The sequence below is a fragment of the Triturus cristatus genome, chromosome 7, assembly GCF_964204655.1.
Source record: "Triturus cristatus chromosome 7, aTriCri1.1, whole genome shotgun sequence".
Taxonomy (NCBI): domain Eukaryota; kingdom Metazoa; phylum Chordata; class Amphibia; order Caudata; family Salamandridae; genus Triturus; species Triturus cristatus.
In genome coordinates, this window is record NC_140590.1 from 385,753,206 (window position 1) to 385,773,363 (window position 20,158).

General features: G+C 40.5%; 1 protein-coding gene across 1 annotated transcript in view; it reads right to left on the reverse strand.

Moving 5' to 3' along the window:
• Nucleotides 1–8,967: 8,967 nt before the first annotated feature.
• Nucleotides 8,968–20,158, reverse strand: part of LOC146809751 (uncharacterized) — a 72,095-nt gene continuing 60,904 nt past the window's right edge. Inside the window, exon 3 of the mRNA XM_085614379.1 lies at nt 8,968–9,183. Coding sequence (XP_085470505.1) covers nt 9,039–9,183 — 145 coding nt within the window. The 3' untranslated portion in view covers nt 8,968–9,038. The remainder of the gene's footprint in view (nt 9,184–20,158) is intronic.

Here is a 20,158-nt window from a genome sequence, read left to right on the forward strand (position 1 = left end):
ATGAGGTGGAAGCCTCCCAGATGCCCGACATTATCCAGCTGGCAGGCAGACATAATACAGTGGGGGAAAGCTGAGACCATAGCCCTACGGAGGGAGGAAGATCAAGGGTTACGGAAACATCCCATTTCCATGACATGGGACATTATGTTACACGACCTTGAACTACTAGATTTAATACCACCACCGTACCTCCCTTCACCATGACTCTAGGTGCGGTTCTGTGATCATATGCCTTAATTATCCCACAATCTGAGGTACTTACAACTCAATACGGGGGGGGGGTTAGGTCCCCTGGAGAAACCCTATTAGTTCCCTTAGGCTAACAGCTTCATTAGCATCTTCAGACCAGGAGTACAGGGTGGGCGGGATCGGGAGGGTGGGACAAAAAGATAGGTTTGATTGGTTAATTGGAAATATGTATATGCTACAAGTTCACGATTTTTTAGATGACTTTATTTCATGATCAGCAAATATTTGACATGATGCTATAGTACATGGATTTTGTTTCCGGTCCTGCTGTTTGAATACTGGTTGGTGGATTCGCACAATTGTATTGTTGCAACTATACAAAAAACAAATGACCTTCTGTAATAATTTTTTGTATTGATAGTGATACCACGGTCCTCAATAAAGTATGTTAAAAAAAAAAAAAAGGGAGGGCTTACCCCAACTTCTTTGCCCAATGCGTCTGACATAGTCTTACCCACATTATCCCAAAACTCTTTCAACAGCGGGCAGGTGGTAAACATGTGGATGTCATCTGCTTCTTGGGCACCGCACCTTGTACATCTGGCTTTACTACCACCTCTTATTTTGGACAACTTAAGTGGGGACCAATAGATCCTTTGAAGTGTGAAAACGTGGTTTCTCCTTAGGGCAGCAGATTTAATCAGGGGATAAAGCATGTCTAAAGATACTTGCCATACATTTTTCAGCTTCTCGTCAGGCAAGCAATACTCCCAGACCAGATGGGGGGGGGAGGGGGGTCTAAAACTCTTGTCCAATGCAGTGAGTAAACAGCCCTACCAAAGTGACATTGATTGAATTATCGGGAGGAGAATGCCACTGCTGGTTCCTACATCATGTTGAAATTTGGCAAAACATAAACCCTTGAGAGTGTCTAGTTGGTTTTGCTAGGGCGTCTAAAAGGCACTCGGGTGTTCCCGGGGATTCCCACACGGGAGTCCATTCACTGTAATGGGGTATGCCTTAGAATGAGCGACAGGTAAACCATAGTTTTGCAGCAGCATGCAAGACCTTCAAACAAACTTTTTAAAAGAATTTTGGGGCTCCAAATTTATACATGAAACCCTAATTCCGACTGTCCGCTAACATGGCCTTATACAAGCGTCTGACCAAAGTGCCATCTGGCATAAGGAGAAGCATTCTACAGTTCTTCAGCTGGTATGCCCAGCAATACAATTGAAGATCTGGAAGACCCAAACCACCATGTGAAAGCTTCCGTCTTAGCTTTTTCCAGGATAGCCTAATCCCCTCGCCAGCCCATATGAATGCGGAAATTCTTCCCTGTATTTTAACAATTAGACTTTTATCAAACACCAAAAGTATATTGTCGAATAGATAAGCGAACTTGGGCAAAACACACATCTTAAACAGATATGTCCGCCCGTACTGTGTAAGAGGGAGATTCTGCAATCTTTTCAACAGCTTGTCAACTTCCTTAGAAACTTTCATTAAGTTTACTTTAGGGAGCTCTTTTAAATTTTGTAGTATCTTATCTCTTTTGACGGCCTAACCCCATGAGCTTCCAGATTCCAGGCCATGACATCCGTCTTGCTACTATTAATCTCATATCCAGACATTTTTTCCAAATGTCTGCACTTCAGAAAATGATTACGAAAGGGCTAGATTAGCATCAGACATAAAAATGATCAAGTCGTCGGCATAGAGAGCTAGCTTCCTAGAGAAGCAGCCTATTGTAAAGGGAGATATGTCCTTATTTTGCCTTAGACTTTGAGCCAAGGGCTCGATGTATAAGTCAAAGAGGATAGGAGATAGGGGACACCCTTGTCTGGTGACTCGCCCTATTTTTACAGGGGCTGTAAGATTACCGTTTACTAATATTTGGGCACGAGGAGCTTTATAGATTTTTTTAAGAATCTCCCTGAAGGTCTCATCAATGCTAAAAGCCTTCAATGTTCTACTCAGATATTGCCAGTTGATCAGATCGAAGGCCGTTGCAGCGTATAGGCTGATTATCAATAATGGAGTGCACTGTGTCGTGGCAAGGTCTATTGAGCCGATTAAAGTGTGTACTAGATCTTTCATCTGCCTCCCTGGGAGGAAGCCCTCTAGTCCTCATGAATTATAGCCCCAACAATTTTACTTAGTCGAGCTGTTAATATCCCAGTGAAGATTTTATAATCACAGTTTAATAATTATATTGAGCGATAAGACTGACATTGTGTGGGATCTTTCCCTGGATAGTTTTTTGCTTAAGGGCAGCCCCCAAAAGCTTTTCCTGGAGAGTGTAAGATTGTACATTCACCAGAACTTTTCTGGGTTTCTTCCGACGGGGTTTAATTTGAATGGGTCACAATGTACCCGTTGGATTTCAGATTCCAAAGTTATGGCGGAGATCACGTGTGGGAAAGCTTTGGTCAAAAGATCTATTACAAATGCTTTGACACTGTCCTCTTCCACCCCTTCCTTAATATCCACTATCCTGATAATATTCCTTCTGGAGTTGTTTTCTTTCCAACCTGTCTGATAAGTCCGTCTCTCTCTGTTTAAGCCTGACCACTTCCTGAGTGTTATCTTTCACATCCGACCCTAGCTCGAGAGCTTTATTTTCCAGTACCTCCATGCATTGCGTTAACGCTGATAAGTTCTTCTCCAGCCAATTACACGTGCCCTGAATTTTCCTCTGGTTAGTCTCTGAAGTGGAGATACATTCTTTAATTTCTAGAGATATTACAGGATCATTTGTGGAGTCTATGCCTGGAGTGTTCACCCCACTCTACAACCATCGGTCTCTTCTAAGTGGATTTATTTCTGGAGATTCGCTACACATGATTTACTTGAGTGGATCAATGTCTACACTTTAATTTTGCGGTGGTGTTATTTCACGTTTGGGAAGCCCGTTTACACACAAGGACATGCATCTGGCATGCAAGTTATTACAGCGTTGTTCATGCTTAATCAGTCTTCCTTGAACAGGGGTGTGCCTTTACACCAAGCTGGTGTGCGCTTCAATATATTTTTTTTAACCAGTCACATCCAGTGGCTGTCAAGTTTTGCCACTTAAGCCCTACCAAAATAACATGGCGTATGTTGGAGATGATCAACCAAACGCTTCAAGGCACATGTCAACTTTTGTTCTCAAACAGTTTGGTGAGTTTTATTATACTTTTGCTCGGCTATGCAGCGTGGTCAGTTAAACTGTTCACTACGGTTTAATTTTGTAGGAGTGTGTGTGCACCTTACCATGTCCAAGAGTCTTGCGGAGGGGTTGTAGCACTCACTATGACTTTTGTTCTTCTACGCTGCCTCAAGCTGTTCTGTGACGCTTTCCAGCTAGGACGTGCCTTAAACCACCCGGCGAGCGTCAACAATGCGTGCCGCCATCTTGGGTTTGACGGCTGTAATAAAGTGAATCCACACCAGATGAAGATATGTGGTAAGAGGTATTTATTACAGCCTCAACCAACAGACAGCATATCAACTGTCATCATAGAACCCTCACATGACAGAACCTCAGAACAAGCTGGTTCCATGCCTAGTGTTCTGGCATGGAGCCATGTTACATCATTACACTTCTTCCTCTTTACATTAGAACAAAAGTAACATGAGAACAATAAACACATTTGAACAACAAGAAAAAGAAGGTAGAAAGAACTACACAAAATCACGTAAATGCAAAGGAAACCTGCGTGTTCTGACACCCCTACAAGTACTATCAGACCTTACATCAATGTCTGAGGGAAAACGATAAGAAGTATCATCCCTCCTGTCGGCCACACCACACCCCCGAAAATGTGCTACACGACTATGATTCCAGATGCGACCATCATCCGTCTTGACAGCATTTTTAAACAGCTTAATGATGAGGTATATTTTGACCAATTTTGACACCCAACAGGAGCTTTGACCTTTACTTTATCTCCAACCTCAAAATTTGTAACTTTCGCATTATTCCTTCTATCAACATAAATCTTCCTTTTGTTTTGCAGAGACACTTCTTTGTCTCTCCATTCCCCAATACCATTGTTTTTCAAACCCTTCCCAGCAACCATCCAGCCAGGACACAAACAAGTATTTGGAGACCTTCCCCTGAGCAGTTCAAAAGGAGTATTCCCCGTTGATGCATGAGGAGTGTACCTGTAGGCTGTTATACGACACTGCAGTTCTTTTCTCCAATCTAATCAGTTTACCTTTGCTAATTGTATACTCTCCTTTAAAGTCCTGTTAAATCTCTCCAAAGCACCATTCGCCTCTGGATGATATAATGCAATTTTTTTATGTTCAATTCCACATTTTACAAAATACTCCTCCATCTGAGCAGAACAGAACAGCGGACCATTGTCAGAAAGAATAGAGTTAGGAAAACTCTCGCGTTTGAACACAGATTCTAAAAAACTGATCACAGAAAGAGAAGTGATCTCTCTCACCAAACTCACCTCCACCCATCGTGAATACAAATCCAGCAACACCAACAGGTAAGGAGTCTGATGTTCTCCATGCAATGGTCCCACAATATCGATAGCTAATTCATCCCATGGACTTTTTGGTAAACTTCTACAAACCATAGGTGAATATCTTGGTTTGAGCACCTTATCACTAGCTTGACAAGGTGTACACTCCCTAACAGTACGTTCCACCATCAATGCACGCGTGGGTTCGGATCCCATCCTCGTCGCCAGTGTAATAAAGTGAATCCACACCAGATGAAGATATGTGGTAAGAGGTATTTATTACAGCCTCAACCAACAGCCAGCATATCAACTGTCATCATAGAACCCTCACATGACAGAACCTCAGAACAAGCTGGTTCCATGCCTAGTGTTCTGGCATGGAGCCATGTTACATCATTACAACGGCAGCACTCATCTTGTTTGGTTTTACCCAGTGCCATCCGATTATGTACTGTTTTCTTGGAAGCTGTGGCTGCGCGCAAACACCCGGTCATGCAGTCTTCATCAGTGTTCACTGTCGAGTGAGCATACTTCATTTGGCTTCACATGTTCAGTCTGCTCAGGGATACATTTTCGAATGAAGGTACTTTCGTTAATTTTTGACTACCTGTTTTCCAATTCAGGCACCTGCATGACCAAATGTCTCACGCTGCAAGAGGAGCAAAGTGGGGTATTTCTTCATTGACTTTTATTCCCAAAGTACTGTGGTGCTGACTGACTTATGGGTATAATTTGTGTGTGAACGCCAGTTATTTCTAATTCTTTATCATTTTACACACAAGGAGGTGTTGTTCCATTCCATTGCAAATAAGTTGGAGTCTGCCCATCTTCACATCGGTCATTCTGCATGTTTACAAGAATTTATAAGAGGCAAGAATAAGAGTTTGCAATATTTAGAGTTTTCATTGGAAACCTTTTCAATAGCTTGCGTTATAGTGATGCCAAGGCGCTTCGTGTTTTTTTTGGTCAATATTTATGTTGATACTGCATATAGAGAAATAGTCAACATTTTAGTATGCTAAACTATCGATTATTAGTATATATTATTACTCTATGGCATGACATGTGAGCGATGTCACTCACCGGCGAAGGATTTTGTTGTTTATGGCCATTTTGCCTTTATTCAGCCATGATTCTCCACTGCATTCCTGCTCTAGTTCCTTATGTTTGTTTTGATGCTACATGTAAAGAATGTACATGTTCTTGTTTATCCTACACAGGATTGTTGTTGGATGTTGTAGTCCCATTCAACACTTTTTGGGTTTCAGAGCAATTCAACACAGTTTTCTCATTTTCAGTTTGTGATGGGTGTTTTTCCCATTTACATAGTTTGTTGTGGGTGTCTGCCCCATCTACACAGTTTCTAATGGGTACGAGTCCCATGTGTTCTTCTGTTCTGTGCACGTTTCTATCCTCCATACAAGGTTTCTAATGGGTACGTGTCCCATGTGTTCAATTTTTATGTGCACGTTTCTACCCTTCACATAGTGGTTCTAGTGGGTATGGTTCCAATGTGTTCAATTTTTGTGTTCACTCTAATCTCCACATAGGGTTTTTTAAAGGGTTGTAGTCCCATGTTCTATGTTGCCAATGGGTTTCAGTCCCATGTTTTCTGTTACTCTGTTTGTTTCTAACCCCACGTTGGGTTCTAATGAGTTTTAGTCTCATGTGTGCCTTTGTTTTGTTCACACTGCGGTACATGCTTACTTTTATTTGCTAACGGTGTTTATATCGTTCTGGGTTTCACGGTATATATGTTTTGGTATATCATTTTCACCGTGTACCATACTCATGGTTGTCTGCCCCTAGGCCTTTGTGGCTGCATGGTTGGCAGTCACCGTGTGTTTCTTTCTTTCCCCTTAACTTTTTTTTTTCCGGTTATTGTTGGGTGTAGATGTTCCTTGTCTCTGGTCTATATATTCAACTGTCTTTTGGGGAAGGTCAGTTCGGGTGTCCGTCACCCATTTCTAATGTTTCTTTAAAAAATGTTATAGGAGGATGATGGGTGAGTAATATATATTATGTATGTTTATCTTTCACTCCTCTTCATTGTTTATTTTTCTTACATGTACTTCTTGTACATCTCTTGTTTATATTCTATGTATTTTCTTTCCATTTCTCTTGTACTTTGGTCTTAGCTTTCTATCTCTTATTCTGTGGTACTTACTCATGCGGATCTCCTGTTTATTATTTTCCTTGCTCACACTTGATTTTCTTGGTATCTTTGCTATGATCCATCCCTTCACATCTGGGCTTACTTTCTTCTTGCTTTTTCTCTATTGCGTTTTTACTTTTGTTCTGTGGAAGAAGGGAAGGTATGTTGTAACCTGTATTATAATTATCTGGTTACACTCTGTTTCTTCCTCCCTGCTCAGCCAGTGTGAATGTGATGCCTGGAATGTTGGTGTGAGTCTTGAATGGAATGTTGGGATGCCTGTATGCTTGAGTGTGTCAGTTGGAGTATGGGCTGAGCAGCAGGCATACTGCTCCTGATGGGGCTGCAACTCTACAACTCATCCACTTGTAAGTAACTCAATAAAACTACTTGAAATACATCACAGCTATCTGGAGTCAGTTACTACAAAGTGTAACAGCTGTATGAGTTCTGAGGAATGGAAATTACTAACATGCGTCTTACTGTAAGATGTGAAGTCGTTATGGTCTTTCTGGAATTGCCACTGTTCCTGGAAGATACACTTTGCCTTTACTCTAATTTACAACCCCTTTACTCATATCTACACATACAAGATTCCTCCAAACCTCACATCTTTTCTGTATCTCCTTCATGGAATATTCTGATTACTCAATTACCTTCGCTATCTCTATAGCATCTTTCAGCATGGGATTTTTCACTGCCCGTACTCACTACTGCATGTCCTTGCTTCTACACTGTACTATTAATTGGTTATTAATCAATTCATCTGTCATAACCCAAAGCTGATATTTTATCGGCAGTTCATGTAGCCTAGCAACAAACTCATCTACAGCCTCCCCAACATTGAGATAATGACTAGGTTGATGTTTTACTTATAATCTCTTCTTCACTTCTTTATAGGTGTCCAGAATTGGTTGGACATCTTGTTCCAAAGTCATCTGTCGGTATCTGAATTCACACTGTATTTCTTTTCCAAGTTCATTAAGCAATAATGCTTTCTTTTTGTTGGACAAAAAGTCTAGACCATCCATGGAATCTAAATAGTTTTCAAACATGTCAACCCACTCTTCCCGTTTCATTGGTGAATAGTCTGGCTGTGTCAAGAGTATTGGTAGCATCATTATAGCTGAAGATTTCATGTTGAATGCACTGCGTGGAAACTCCTACACTCCAAACCAAATGTATTTGATTGTGATATATTTAATAATGGTGCAATATAACTATCCTAAAACAAGTACAAGGACCTTCTGGGGATTATTTTTCAGCAAAAGTATTACAAAGGTAGAGAGATAATGTATAAACTGGTCTGGAATGGTCTTTCTGTGTTGTAATCTATTGATATATTTCCCTTTAAGGTCATTCTAAAGAGCCATTCCTTTATTAGGAAACCTAACAATGTAATAGCGTAAGAGTCAGAGGAGGAGAGTAGGCTGGGGATGGTACAGTAAGTAACAGTAGCTTTTAAGTATATAATAAAGAATACATTGGTGATGTAGATTGGTTTCTGCTTGTGAGTTCACTGTCGTAGTGGTGTGAGCACCATTGGCCATAGTTAGTGGAGCCGTGTTATGCTCTCTGCAGGTGCCTGTAGGTTTGCTGTTGGTAGCCTGAGCTTCATGGGAACTGATAAGATGAGCTGCATCATGCCCTCATTGACTTTAAACACAGATGGCAAAGTTTATCTGTGTCAATATAAGCACTTTCTTTTCATGCGTAGAGTCACTGTGACTTAAGTAAAGAGCAAGGAACATACTGAAAACAAGCAGACTTAGTTGGTTATATCATGTTAAAACCACCTGGATTGCTGTGCTGGCTGTAACTCGCCGCCAAAATTACTCTGTAACCGCAGGACTCCAACTTCCAGAAAAGGGAGCTTTTATTCAGAAAGTAACCCAAGTATGGTCTACCCCTGCCACCTAGAATATTACTGTCTCACCGTAGAATCCCACAACCCAACACATTAACAAATAAGGAACATATAACATTGTGCCAAGGCATTCTCAGAGCAGTCTCACGGGGTGAAAGGTATACGATGCTAGATAACTTAATCACTAGAGTCCCTACCCCCCAATTCTGCTCTTAACTCTCTTGCACCACCATCTTATCCAACTATTTTACAATAAAGGAATTTTTAAAGAAACTGGAGATTAATGCAACTTAGATAAATGTCTTTTTATTGAATTTTGTAAATTGTACAATATGAATACAAAAATGTTTTCAAAATTAATCTACAAGTGTGAATAACCATAACGGAAAGTGTTGCGGATGACGGTAATGGCACAGGCCGGCAGATTCATACGAATGTTGTTTCCCAGTATCCCCCAGCACCATCTCGTCAGCTGGCTGTATGCCGTGAAGCGGAACATCCCGTAGCTAAAAGCAGAAGCAAAAGGAATTTAGGGTTTCGCATCTTGAAGTCCTGAGTATGTGCTTTTACATGATTTAGTGGGGTGTAAGATGCCGAAAAGATTTTAAGATAGATATCAATCAACATGGTCACAAAAGCTCCACGTCCCAAGACATTTTTCACACCACCCAACAACAGCACGTTTAATAGAACACTGAAGATACACTCAACACAGCCCGATTATGCAACTATCTATTAAGGCATCCAAAAGCCCTTTCTATGATCACCTACTAACCACACACATTTACTGTGCAAGGACACCTGCACATACCGAAGAAATATGTAAGTAATTTGATACAGCCCACAAGTCTCCCCCACCAAAAGCTCACAGCTTACTTATTATGACAAGTGACTTTCTCACCCTACTGCCACAAATCTTCAAAAAGCCAAATCTGACTCTGATTTGGAATGGAAATAATTAGAAAATCATAACTAAGCCATCCAAAAGGCTTTCAATGCCAGACTAGTGGCAATTTTTGATCTAAACAAATGCTATTTTGTTTTCAGCCAGTAAGCCCTTCAGTCAAGCAAGTTACATTCTTAGATTCAAAAATCCAAGCATTCAAAGTTCTGTTAGTTAAGCTCTGTGTCTGAGGGTGTAATAGATGACATGTTTTTTTTGGCAGCTATAACTGAGGATGTGTCTACCAAGCCTCCGCAAGTTCGCATTATATTTCATAGAGGAGTTTTAAATAAGATGGATTTTTATAAGCGTACTATCTAACTTTTATATATGAGATAAAGTAACCACTGTGGTACATCATAATTGCAAATCACCTCGGAGTTCCATGACCATATAGAGGAACGAAGGCCGAGTTCCTTTATAAGCATGTGGAACTCCGAGGTGACTTGCAATATCCTTATCATTCCACATAATACATGGTCACACCATCACCTTTACGTCATACCACTTAAATCCTTGGTGTGTAGCTCTTTCATATGAAAGGGAAAGGATGTTTGCAAATATGAAGAATGAAAATATAATCTCTATTGAAAAAATAAACATCAAGAATCAGCTAAATACAAGTCAATTTAAAAAAACTGCATTAGCTCGGAATGTGTAGAAACATGCAGAAAGATTCTACGATTTCTATAGTGCAAAAAATAAACATTTTGCCATAAATATCTCCTTTTTACTTAACTCTGTAAGCTAGAAAAACAGTACAGAAGAAAAAATAGTAACATTTCATTTTTCTTTAAATAGCTGATTTAATGATGCTTTGTGACCTGACCTGCCTTTCCCCTCGGCTACTAGCTCTGGCAGCAGACATAATGACACCAGAGCTTAAAAGTAATAAGCTAATGTAATAATGCTGCACTTGGTTGTTTCCAAACTTAAAAAAGAACATAAGTTATTTATAACAGTCAATTCAAAAAGTACGGAACAAATTACAAGATTTTAAAAAAGGATAAATACTTTCTACAGCCTTACAAATGTTGGTAGTCATGTATGAATATCTAGCATAATTCAAGATAATATGATCTTTTGCTTACAAAATTTAAATGGTAACGAAACAATATCCACTTTAAAAACAACTTTTACACTACCTTCAACTTTGAAAACATAATTGACCTGAGTGGTGAAAAGATAGAGATATTTTTACAGCTTTTACCAGTAAATTGCAACTTTTTACAAGTTAGTAAAAAATAGAAGCTAAAAAACCTTTGTAAATTTGGACTGAATAGTAAATTATAAATGTTTACTAACTTTGCCTAACTTTTTGTAATGAATAAAAGTCAAATTGTTGCATTTCAAAGTACTTCTCTAACTTTTCACCCTAATGTTGTCTCTGTCATCAGGCTTACATTTGATTTCTGTACTTTCAGCCTAATAACAGAGAAAAGTGGGTCACATGTACAAATGCATTTACTGATCGCAAACCATGGTATCTGGTAAGTCGTAGGGTTTGTGACAAGTACTAAACCGATGAATTTCTATAAGGGTTTAGGAAACCATACCAAATCGGAATTTGGAAGCGGCTTGTTTAGGCATGTATTGTATTTTAATTGCATTTATATATAGCGCTTACCTCCCCTGACGAGGTGTTGAAGTACTTTTTCGGCGAGTGGTGAATTAGTATGTGAAATATGAAAGTACTTGGAGTGGTGGATATGTTAGTCAGTTATTTGGATTTAGCAGGATAGTGGAGGGACAGAAGAGGGAAAAAGATTTGCATTTATTTAACGCTTACTAACCCTGATGGGGAGTTAAAGCACTTTTTCGTAGAGTAGCACTCTACTCCAGAACCCATAAAGGATTAGTCGTGAATTAGTACTGTGAAATATGAAAGTAATTTGACAGGTGGATATGTTAGTCAGTTATTTGGATTGAGGAGGATAGCAGAAGGATAGAAGAGGGAAAAAGGTTTGCATTTATATAGCGCTTGCTACAACTGATGGGGTGTTACATCGTTTTTTTGGGCGAGTTTCACGCTACTCCGGAACCCATAAAGGATTATTGGTGAATTAGTATAGTGAAAAATGAAAGTAATTTGAGTGGTGGATATGTCAGTCAGTTGTTCGGATTGAGAAGGATAGCAGAAGGATAGAAGAGGGAAGAAGGTTTGCATTTATTAAGCAATTGCTACCCCTGAAGAGGTATTGAAGCGCTTTTTCGGTGAGTAGCACGCTACTCCGGAACCCATTAAGGATTAGTGGTGAATTAGTATAGTGAAATATTAAATTAATTTGAGTGGTGGACATGTTAGTCTGTTATTTAGATTGAAAAGGATAGTGGAGGGATAGAAGAGGGAAAGATTTAGAATTTTTTGTGTGTTAGTTTTGAAGCTCATATCAGTAGGAGAAGGCCTGGCATGAGCAAAAGGGATGTGGAGGGGGAAGAGCCAGAGGGAAGTGTCCAGAAAGGCCTGTTTTGGGGGATGAGAACAGCAAAGAAGTATGAGATGATGTAAGGAGGGGTAGAGTAGGGAAGCATCCAGAAAGGGCCATTTGGGGATCACAGCAGTGGTATGGGGTTTGAGATGAATGAGTGAGTGGAGGTACCGGATATATTGATAGAGGTATAGAGTGAGAAATAGGGTAGTGCACTGGAAAGAGTAGCAGAAAGAGGCTTGAGATGAGGCAGAGAGCTGAGGCAGAGGACACACTGAGAGCAGTACAGGGTGAGAAACAGGGTAGTGCATTGGATATGCTGAACCAGAAGAAAAGTAATAAATATACAGATCCATAAAAATAAGTACATGGACGGTACATAGATGCATAAAGGAAGTCGGTATATGTAGATTGAAGATGCATTAAACAAACTCCGGCTTTCAAGTGTTGCTGTACATAAAATGAATTTTATATATATCTATATATATATATCACAGACTTCGCCTTGCAACATCCAGTTTCCCTGGAACAGACGAACGCGGACCCAAAGAAATGGGGCAAAACGCGTTTCGGCCTCCCAGAGGCCTTGATCACATGACCCGATGCAGAGTGCCTTCAAATATTTAAAGTGCTAATGCAAAGACTCGTGATCACATAGGTGAAGCAATCCTAGACATAGAAGAGTCAGGAATAGATTACAGCACCAAATGCGCATCATGCAAAACAGTTAAGTTTTACAGGTAATAATGGATGTCAGCTTAAAATTAATTAATATTTCAAAATCAATTAAAACAAATTAATTTAAAAAGCCAGTGCATTTATCAGATAGGTTTTTGTCATGTAAATACAACAATCCGCTGAACCTGCATAGCAGATAACAGTGCAATATAATATGGTGTGTGTTAAAATATTGAATTGGTAAAAACAATACTCATTGTCAGTGCATATTCTTGTTTAACTCAATTTTCAAAGTCACACATACCTCCACTGTTTCTTATTATTTTGCTATGTTTACATAGTTTGCTGGTGCTTGTAATTTAAGCCCTTAGTGGGCCTTGAGTTTCTCCCCTGTACTACTGTGATAAAGTGCTAGTGCTCTAAAGTGTCACCCTGTTGAATCAACAATGATTCCTAAAGTGCAAAGTGCTAATTCTATGAAGACTAAAACCATGTGACTGAGGGGATGAGTTGTTTAAAAAGAGTAACAAAACCAGAATGTGCAAACATGCTAAAGAAGAGTCCTGATCACAGGCAAGTGTAGAAATATTCAGTTGAATTCAGCCCAAATGGAGTTTTAGTGTCAAGCTCCAGAATGTACCTAGTTTCCAGGAGACGTAGCTGGACCTCACGGTTGCCTCCCGTTCTAAGTGGTGGCATTGTATCCATGACAAAGTATCTAAGGTGTTCCGGACTCCCATTGTGAATTCCCCAAAGTGTCTAGCCACTGGGTATGCTGGGTCACTGTTGGTAATAGCCCTTATGTGCAGGAGTATCCTCTTGTGTACCGGCAACTTAGTGCTGCCTATGTAGCGCAGGCCACAAGGACACTCCAGCACATAAACCGCTTATTCCATCTAACAAGTAAGCCTTTTCTTGATGGGTACAGGGTCTGGTTTAAATGGGCTAGTATAGCATGACTTACTATTGGTAAACCTACATGCCTTACATGAGGGACATTTAACAAATCCCTTGCGTGAATTAAGACAATTCTTGGTTCCCCTCAATTCAGGACTGTTTTTTAGTAAGGTGTTACTCATGGATCGTGCTTTTCTGAAAGTTATGTCAGGAGTCATAGGTAACCGATTTCCCAGAACTGGGTCACTGCACACTAATCCCCAATTTCTGTTGAGTATTTTGCACAGAGCTTGATGTTGTCGGTTGTATTTAAGAATCATTCTAGTTGGTCGAGTTGATTGATCAAGGGTTGTTTGTTGCGGACTAGGTTTATAGGACAGGGCCTCAGCTCTGACAATAGCCTTGGTTTTACTGATAGCTTTGTCAATAATTTTAGCAGTATAGCCCCAAGCCAGAAACCTTTCTCTGCTTTCAATCTGTGCAGTGTCACAGTCTCCCTCCATGCTGCAAATGCATTTAATACACATCATTTCCCCATACGGAATGCTTTGTATTAAGTGTCTGGGGTGATGGCTTGTTGCGTGGAGTACTGTGTTTCCTGCAGTAGGCTTCCTATACATCCTAGTTTCAAGTTTGTCTCCCTTTATAAAAACCTCAACATCAAGAAAACATAGTGCTTCTCTGCTGATGTTTGCAGTAAAGTGGAGATTAAGATCATTGCTATTGATCTGTTCTATGAATTGAAGAGCCCGCTCCTCTGGGCCGCTCCAAATCAAGAACAGATCGTCAATGTACCTAAACCAGTATGGCACATGTTGTCTCATTGTGTCCGCAATATGAACCCTTGAGGACCTGTTCCTCCCATAGACCCATATGCAGACAAGCATAACTAGGGAAAAAGCAGGCCCCCATATCGGATAAAGGTGGGAACGTAGTCCTTTGGGGGAGGGACCTATACAAAAAAGAATCTTTGAAACAACTAAACAACACAGAATGCTATAAAAGAATTACACCAACAGAATATGAGAATGTTATCTTTCTCTATTCCGAAAGATTGAAAGAATGGGTCCAGCATTGTGTGTGGGTTTGTGGCGATCTAATGCAGGTTCACTGTATCAAGGCCAGTGATGATTGTTTTCGGATGGGGCATATTGGGTTTGTCAAACCAAATGTTGAGGTCCCCCAGAAAGCATAGGTTGGAGTGTAATGTTATCAGGTTTGAAACCATGTCTAGAAGCGTGTCTGGGAATGTCGCACTGCTAGGTGGAGGTCTGTAAAGGAGATGGAAGTTACAGGAGAAAATTGGTGTTGGGTTGCGCCTGGTGAATCTTAGGATTTCACTTAAGCCTTTATCAACCTCCAGAACGCTTCGCTCCAACACTGCTCATCTGCTTCATATACCCAGAACAAGGAAAGTTAACTGGGGAGACAGATGCTTTACCATCGCAGCTGCAAAATTATGGAATTCCCTTCCTCTTAACATAAAATCCAGTCCTACGCTGATTATCTTTAGAAAGCAGCTAAAAACATGGCTGTTTTCTCAAAGACACGACTGTTCATAAATCAATCTAAAACTGCCCCAGAGTTCTACTTTATTGGTATCAGATATAGCTCCTAGCGCCGAGACACCTATGGGTAATTGTAGCGCTTTAAAAATCGCATAAATAAATAAATAAATAAATAAATAAATAAATAGTAATATGTAATGTTTGCCTGAACACAACAGCTAGGCAACCTCCTTTTTTGCCTATACAATTTTGGGTGATTGTTTGATAGCCTAGAGGAATGGCTTCATGCACGATTGGGGCCATATTATCTCCCAACAATGATTCAGTTATGAATTGTATGTCTGGTTTTGTATCCGTGAGAAGGTCATAGATGTGATGCTTGTTTTTAGAGTGCGATCAAGCATTTACTAGTAGACAGTTTAGAGAACGTGCTTTGGCGACAGCGTGACTTTGTTTTGTAGAAGAGTGAGCAGTATTTTGTGGGCTTGCAGCAGGTGTGTCTATAGTGTTGGTATTAGGTATAAGAGGATAGCAATTGTGTAGCTGTTCTGTATCGTGTTTCTCATCCAGCAGGCTAAGAAGGCATGTTGATGGGTCTGCACATACATAGAGAAGCGAAGTTGTGAGGTGTGGCACATTGCTTATATTGTTTGCTTGTGTTTAGGGCATAAGATGTATGTGTTAGGGGTGATGTTGCAGCATGTGGGTCATGTATTAAGGTTCTAAATTGTCCAATGGATGAGAACCGATTGGAAAAGAGTTGGTGTATATGTGTTAGGTGCGGTGGAAGAGAGAAAGCTTGGCATTGGAGTTTGTTCATTTGTGTAGTTTTAGGGTGGGTGTATGGTTGTATTTTGTGATGGTAAGTGTTATGAGGTGCTGTGTTTGAGAGACTTTGTTGTGCGTAATATGTTATGTTTTTGAGGAGTAGTGAAAGGAGGTGCTAACGTATTTGTTTTATGAGACGGATTTGTTTGTATAGTATTGTTTGCGAGTAGAAGTTGTAAGGTAAATGGGGTGGTGATGTGTTTGTGAGTAGAGTGTATGTTGGGCGTAAAAGGGGATGAAGTTAAGAGTGTTTGTCTTAGACTTGTTTGCTGCAAGAGGTAATGTAATATATGTGGTGTAGTGGAGTGTAAGTGTTGTGTGGTTGTGTTATTGTGGTAGAAAGAAGAGGAGGGTGTTGGTCGAAGAAATGATCGAAGGCTGAGTATAGGTCTGTTAGTGACAAAAAGGTCTGTCAGGAGTCAGAGCAGGGAGTGTGTATCTGGCTGGGATATATATTTAAATATGTTGTGGGTTTGGGTTGTGTTAGTGATGAGTGGATTGGTTAGTGGTATATGATAAGAGTTGTGTGATGTTTGTAAGTGATGATGGAAATGTGCAGTAGCTGGCATAGAAGGTTGTATAGGTGTGGTTTAGTAGTGGGTGCTGAAACATTGAATTTTGCATATGGTTAGTTTGTAGTAAATGAGTAGAATACATTTGATGTGAGTGTGTTTATCTGGTTGCGGATGTGGATGGGGTAATAAGAAAGTGGGCAGCATTTTCGGCCCTAGGTCCGACTAGTCTCGAACAAGTTCAAACAGGCAACTCCCTTAGTCCTCTCTGCCCCTAACCTTACCGCCTGGGATGAGATGCCCTGAGCCCTGATCGCAAATTGTCAGAGTAATCAAGTGACCCCTTTGGCCAATGGGAACCCCAGCCCTAACCAATCTTTTTTCTTTCTATAATCTTTATTTCGACTACAATGAGTCATAAAAGATAACACAAGGTAACATAAATTTTCACAGTTATAACACAAGGTAACATAAAATTTCACAATTATTACAATCAAAAGAGGGATATATCCATCATACACTTTATAGCCAAGAAAAGAATACTAATCCAGTTAGCAAACACAGTTGATACCACTTGCCAAAAAATCAACATAACAGAAAAATGTGAAAACTAGATAATATCATGTTTACAAAAACTTTCTTCTAGTTTTCCACATTGCGTTTAAGAATTTGCTAACAACAAAAACGGTTAATGGTGATAGATCCGTTTTTAGTATTCGATAAGCCTCCATATATTTTCTAAAACCCCATTTTTTGCATAGGGGAATAATCCACTTTCTTCTAGATGCTATATATAGAGGACAAAAAAGAATTACGTGGAGATCATTTTCAGGCTGAGCAGTGCAAAGGGGACAATTAACAACAGTTGAGGGGTGCCATCTGTTCGTAAGAGCACGAATAGGGAGGGAATTATATCTCCATTGGAGATAAAGTTTTCTAAAAGTTGGGGGATAAATTTCATCGAGCACTATCTCAAACTTATAATAATCTTTCATTAAGATAAATGAACTTGTCATGGAGCCCAAATTATCAGAGGTCAGCCAAACCGCCCGATTTCTTTCATAGTACATTATTGCCAGAGCTTTACGCGATATGGCCTTGGATGCAGATTCTGGAGAACTCCATAAAGAGGGGCAACCCAACCTATCAAACTCAGCCTTGATATACCTTATCCAAGGAAGATTTTGTATAGTTTGGAACTTCAATAAATCCAAAAATTCTAGTCTGTAGGTATTAAGTTCAGGGGTTGCCCATAGACGTCGCCAAAAGGTTAGGGGCTTTAAGGCTAGTTCCTCCTTAATAGATCTAATTCCTAAATCCAACCTAACGGGGAGAAGAGGAGTACTGGCGGGTAAAGATGATAATTGTCGTAGAAAATTATTTTCAATGACCATAAATGGTTGGAGGCAATTATTGCCCCACAGTTCCGCCCCATAAATTGCTGCCGCTCTGGCCTGCACCGTATAAATTTCTAAAGGTGGACCAATAGGTTTTATGTAGGAGTTTTTCCAAAGTTTAACAATCGCCCCGATTTTCTGCAATAATTTTAGTTGGGATTTGGTTTGGTGTTGAGTCCATAGGAAATTTTCATTTATAGTCACTCCCAGGTACTCAAACACCCGAACTCTCTCCAGACTAACTCCATCAAAAGTTGGATTTGGACGAGATTTTCTTGGAGGATTCAAAATCATAAACTTTGTTTTTGTTGTATTAATTTCCAAACCCCTATCCTGACAAAAAGAGACAAACCCATCCAGTACCCGCTGGATACCCATGGGGGATTTGGCGAGTAGCAAGGTGTCATCAGCAAACATAATTGCCGAAATCCCCACCCCAGCGAGCTTTGGCGCGTCTCTATTAGGCACCATATTTAGATAGGGGATAACTCCATTTACATATAGGCAGAAAAGGGTGGGAGCCAGGACACAGCCCTGGCGCACACCCCTATTGACAGGGAAACTAGATGATAATTTTCCCTCGCTCCCACATCTAACCTTGGCGAAGTTATCAGTGTGTAATCGAATTATAATGTCAAGAAGGGGGGGTGGAATTCCTAATTCACGAAGAACAGCCCATAGCTTGGTACGTGGGACCAAGTCAAAGGCTGATCGAAGATCTACAAAGACTGTGTATAGGGATCCACCCTCAACCGTGACAGTTTTCCAATAAAGCATATTAAACCTAAAGATCTGGTCAATGGTAGATACAGATTTCCTGAAGCCAGCCTGGTAATGGCTCAGGATCTCCTCCTCATCAATCCAGTCCAATAAGCGATTGATGATCAACCTAGCAAAAAGTTTTTGGGCTACATCAATAAGGCTGATAGGCCGATAATTGACTGGGAGGAGGGGCGATCCCTTCTTATAGATTGGGACCACCTCAGCACCCAGCCAAGTAGAAGGTATCTTCATACCCCTTGCAATTCGATTGTATACAATTAAAAGATAAGGAGCCCAGACTCCTGGTTGATGTTTATAAAGGTCGCCAGGGACCTTATCAAGACCAGGAGCCTTTCCCGCGGGGAGTGCAGCAATAGCAGTCTGGACTTCGAGTATAGTAAAACTAATTGGGTGAAGAGCAGAGTTATCACTCAACGGTAATTCAGATAAAAAAGGAGCTGTGCTAGGGGATTGATTGTTATACAAAAGAGTAAAATGGTCCTCCCAGACTTGCGGGGCAATATTCGGACAAATAGCGGACACCATATCAGATGAACCGGTAGTCACAATGTTCCAAAATCTAGAAGAATCTCGATCCGCCAAAGCAGATGTTAGATCGACCCAATTCTGACTGGCCCACTCAAGTTTAGCATGGTGGGTCAGATAGCGATAAGTGCGTCGTTTACATTTAATGAGATCTCGGTCAGCGTTTGCCTTTAATGCAGTCATTAGTTCGGCTTTTGCCAGTCTACAAGCTCGATTATACCATGAATGTTTCCTAGATTGGTATTTCTTCAAAGGAGCTAGAGGATTTAAAATATTTCCTAAACTTGCATAAAGTGCATCATTATGTGCGGCAATCTCTCTATTGATATCCGGAGCTAATTCAGACTCAATAAGGTCAGCCATTCGGTCCAAGGTTAAACTAACATTCCCATGAACTCTGGAAATGTCCTCCGGATTACTGACCAATTTCGACCATTTCACCCTCCGTCTGTTGTTAGAGAGGGCAAGAATATCAGATCTGTCTGAAGTCAGCGGGGATTCAGTGGGGCCCAAACCTAATAAAGCGTAGTCCAGGATTAGAGGATTATGGTCACTTTCTCTCCTGGGAAGCACCACAAAATCCAAAACTCGATTCCATTCCTTGCACTTGACAAAGATGTAATCGAGGTGGGCCTCTCTGCCCGATACATTAAAGGTAGTCTTTGGGGGGTTATCAGATTTGGATCGTCCATTGCAAGCTCTAATAGAGTGAGCCAACGATAAAGAGGTAATTTGAAGAGCCAATGGGGTCCATGATCTTACAATGGAGCCAGCTACTTGTGGAATTTCCCAAGAGTCATCCTCCTCTTGGTTTATGGCATCTAATAATCCCTCTAGGGGTTCAAAGTGGGAGTTAAAATCCCCACCCACCACTAAAGGGATACCCTCTGGTAGATCCGCCAATACCGTAGATAAGACATCCACAGCCCTTGATTCTGCCGATAAACTGGTCGGTCTAGAGTAGATATTAATCAGGGCCAT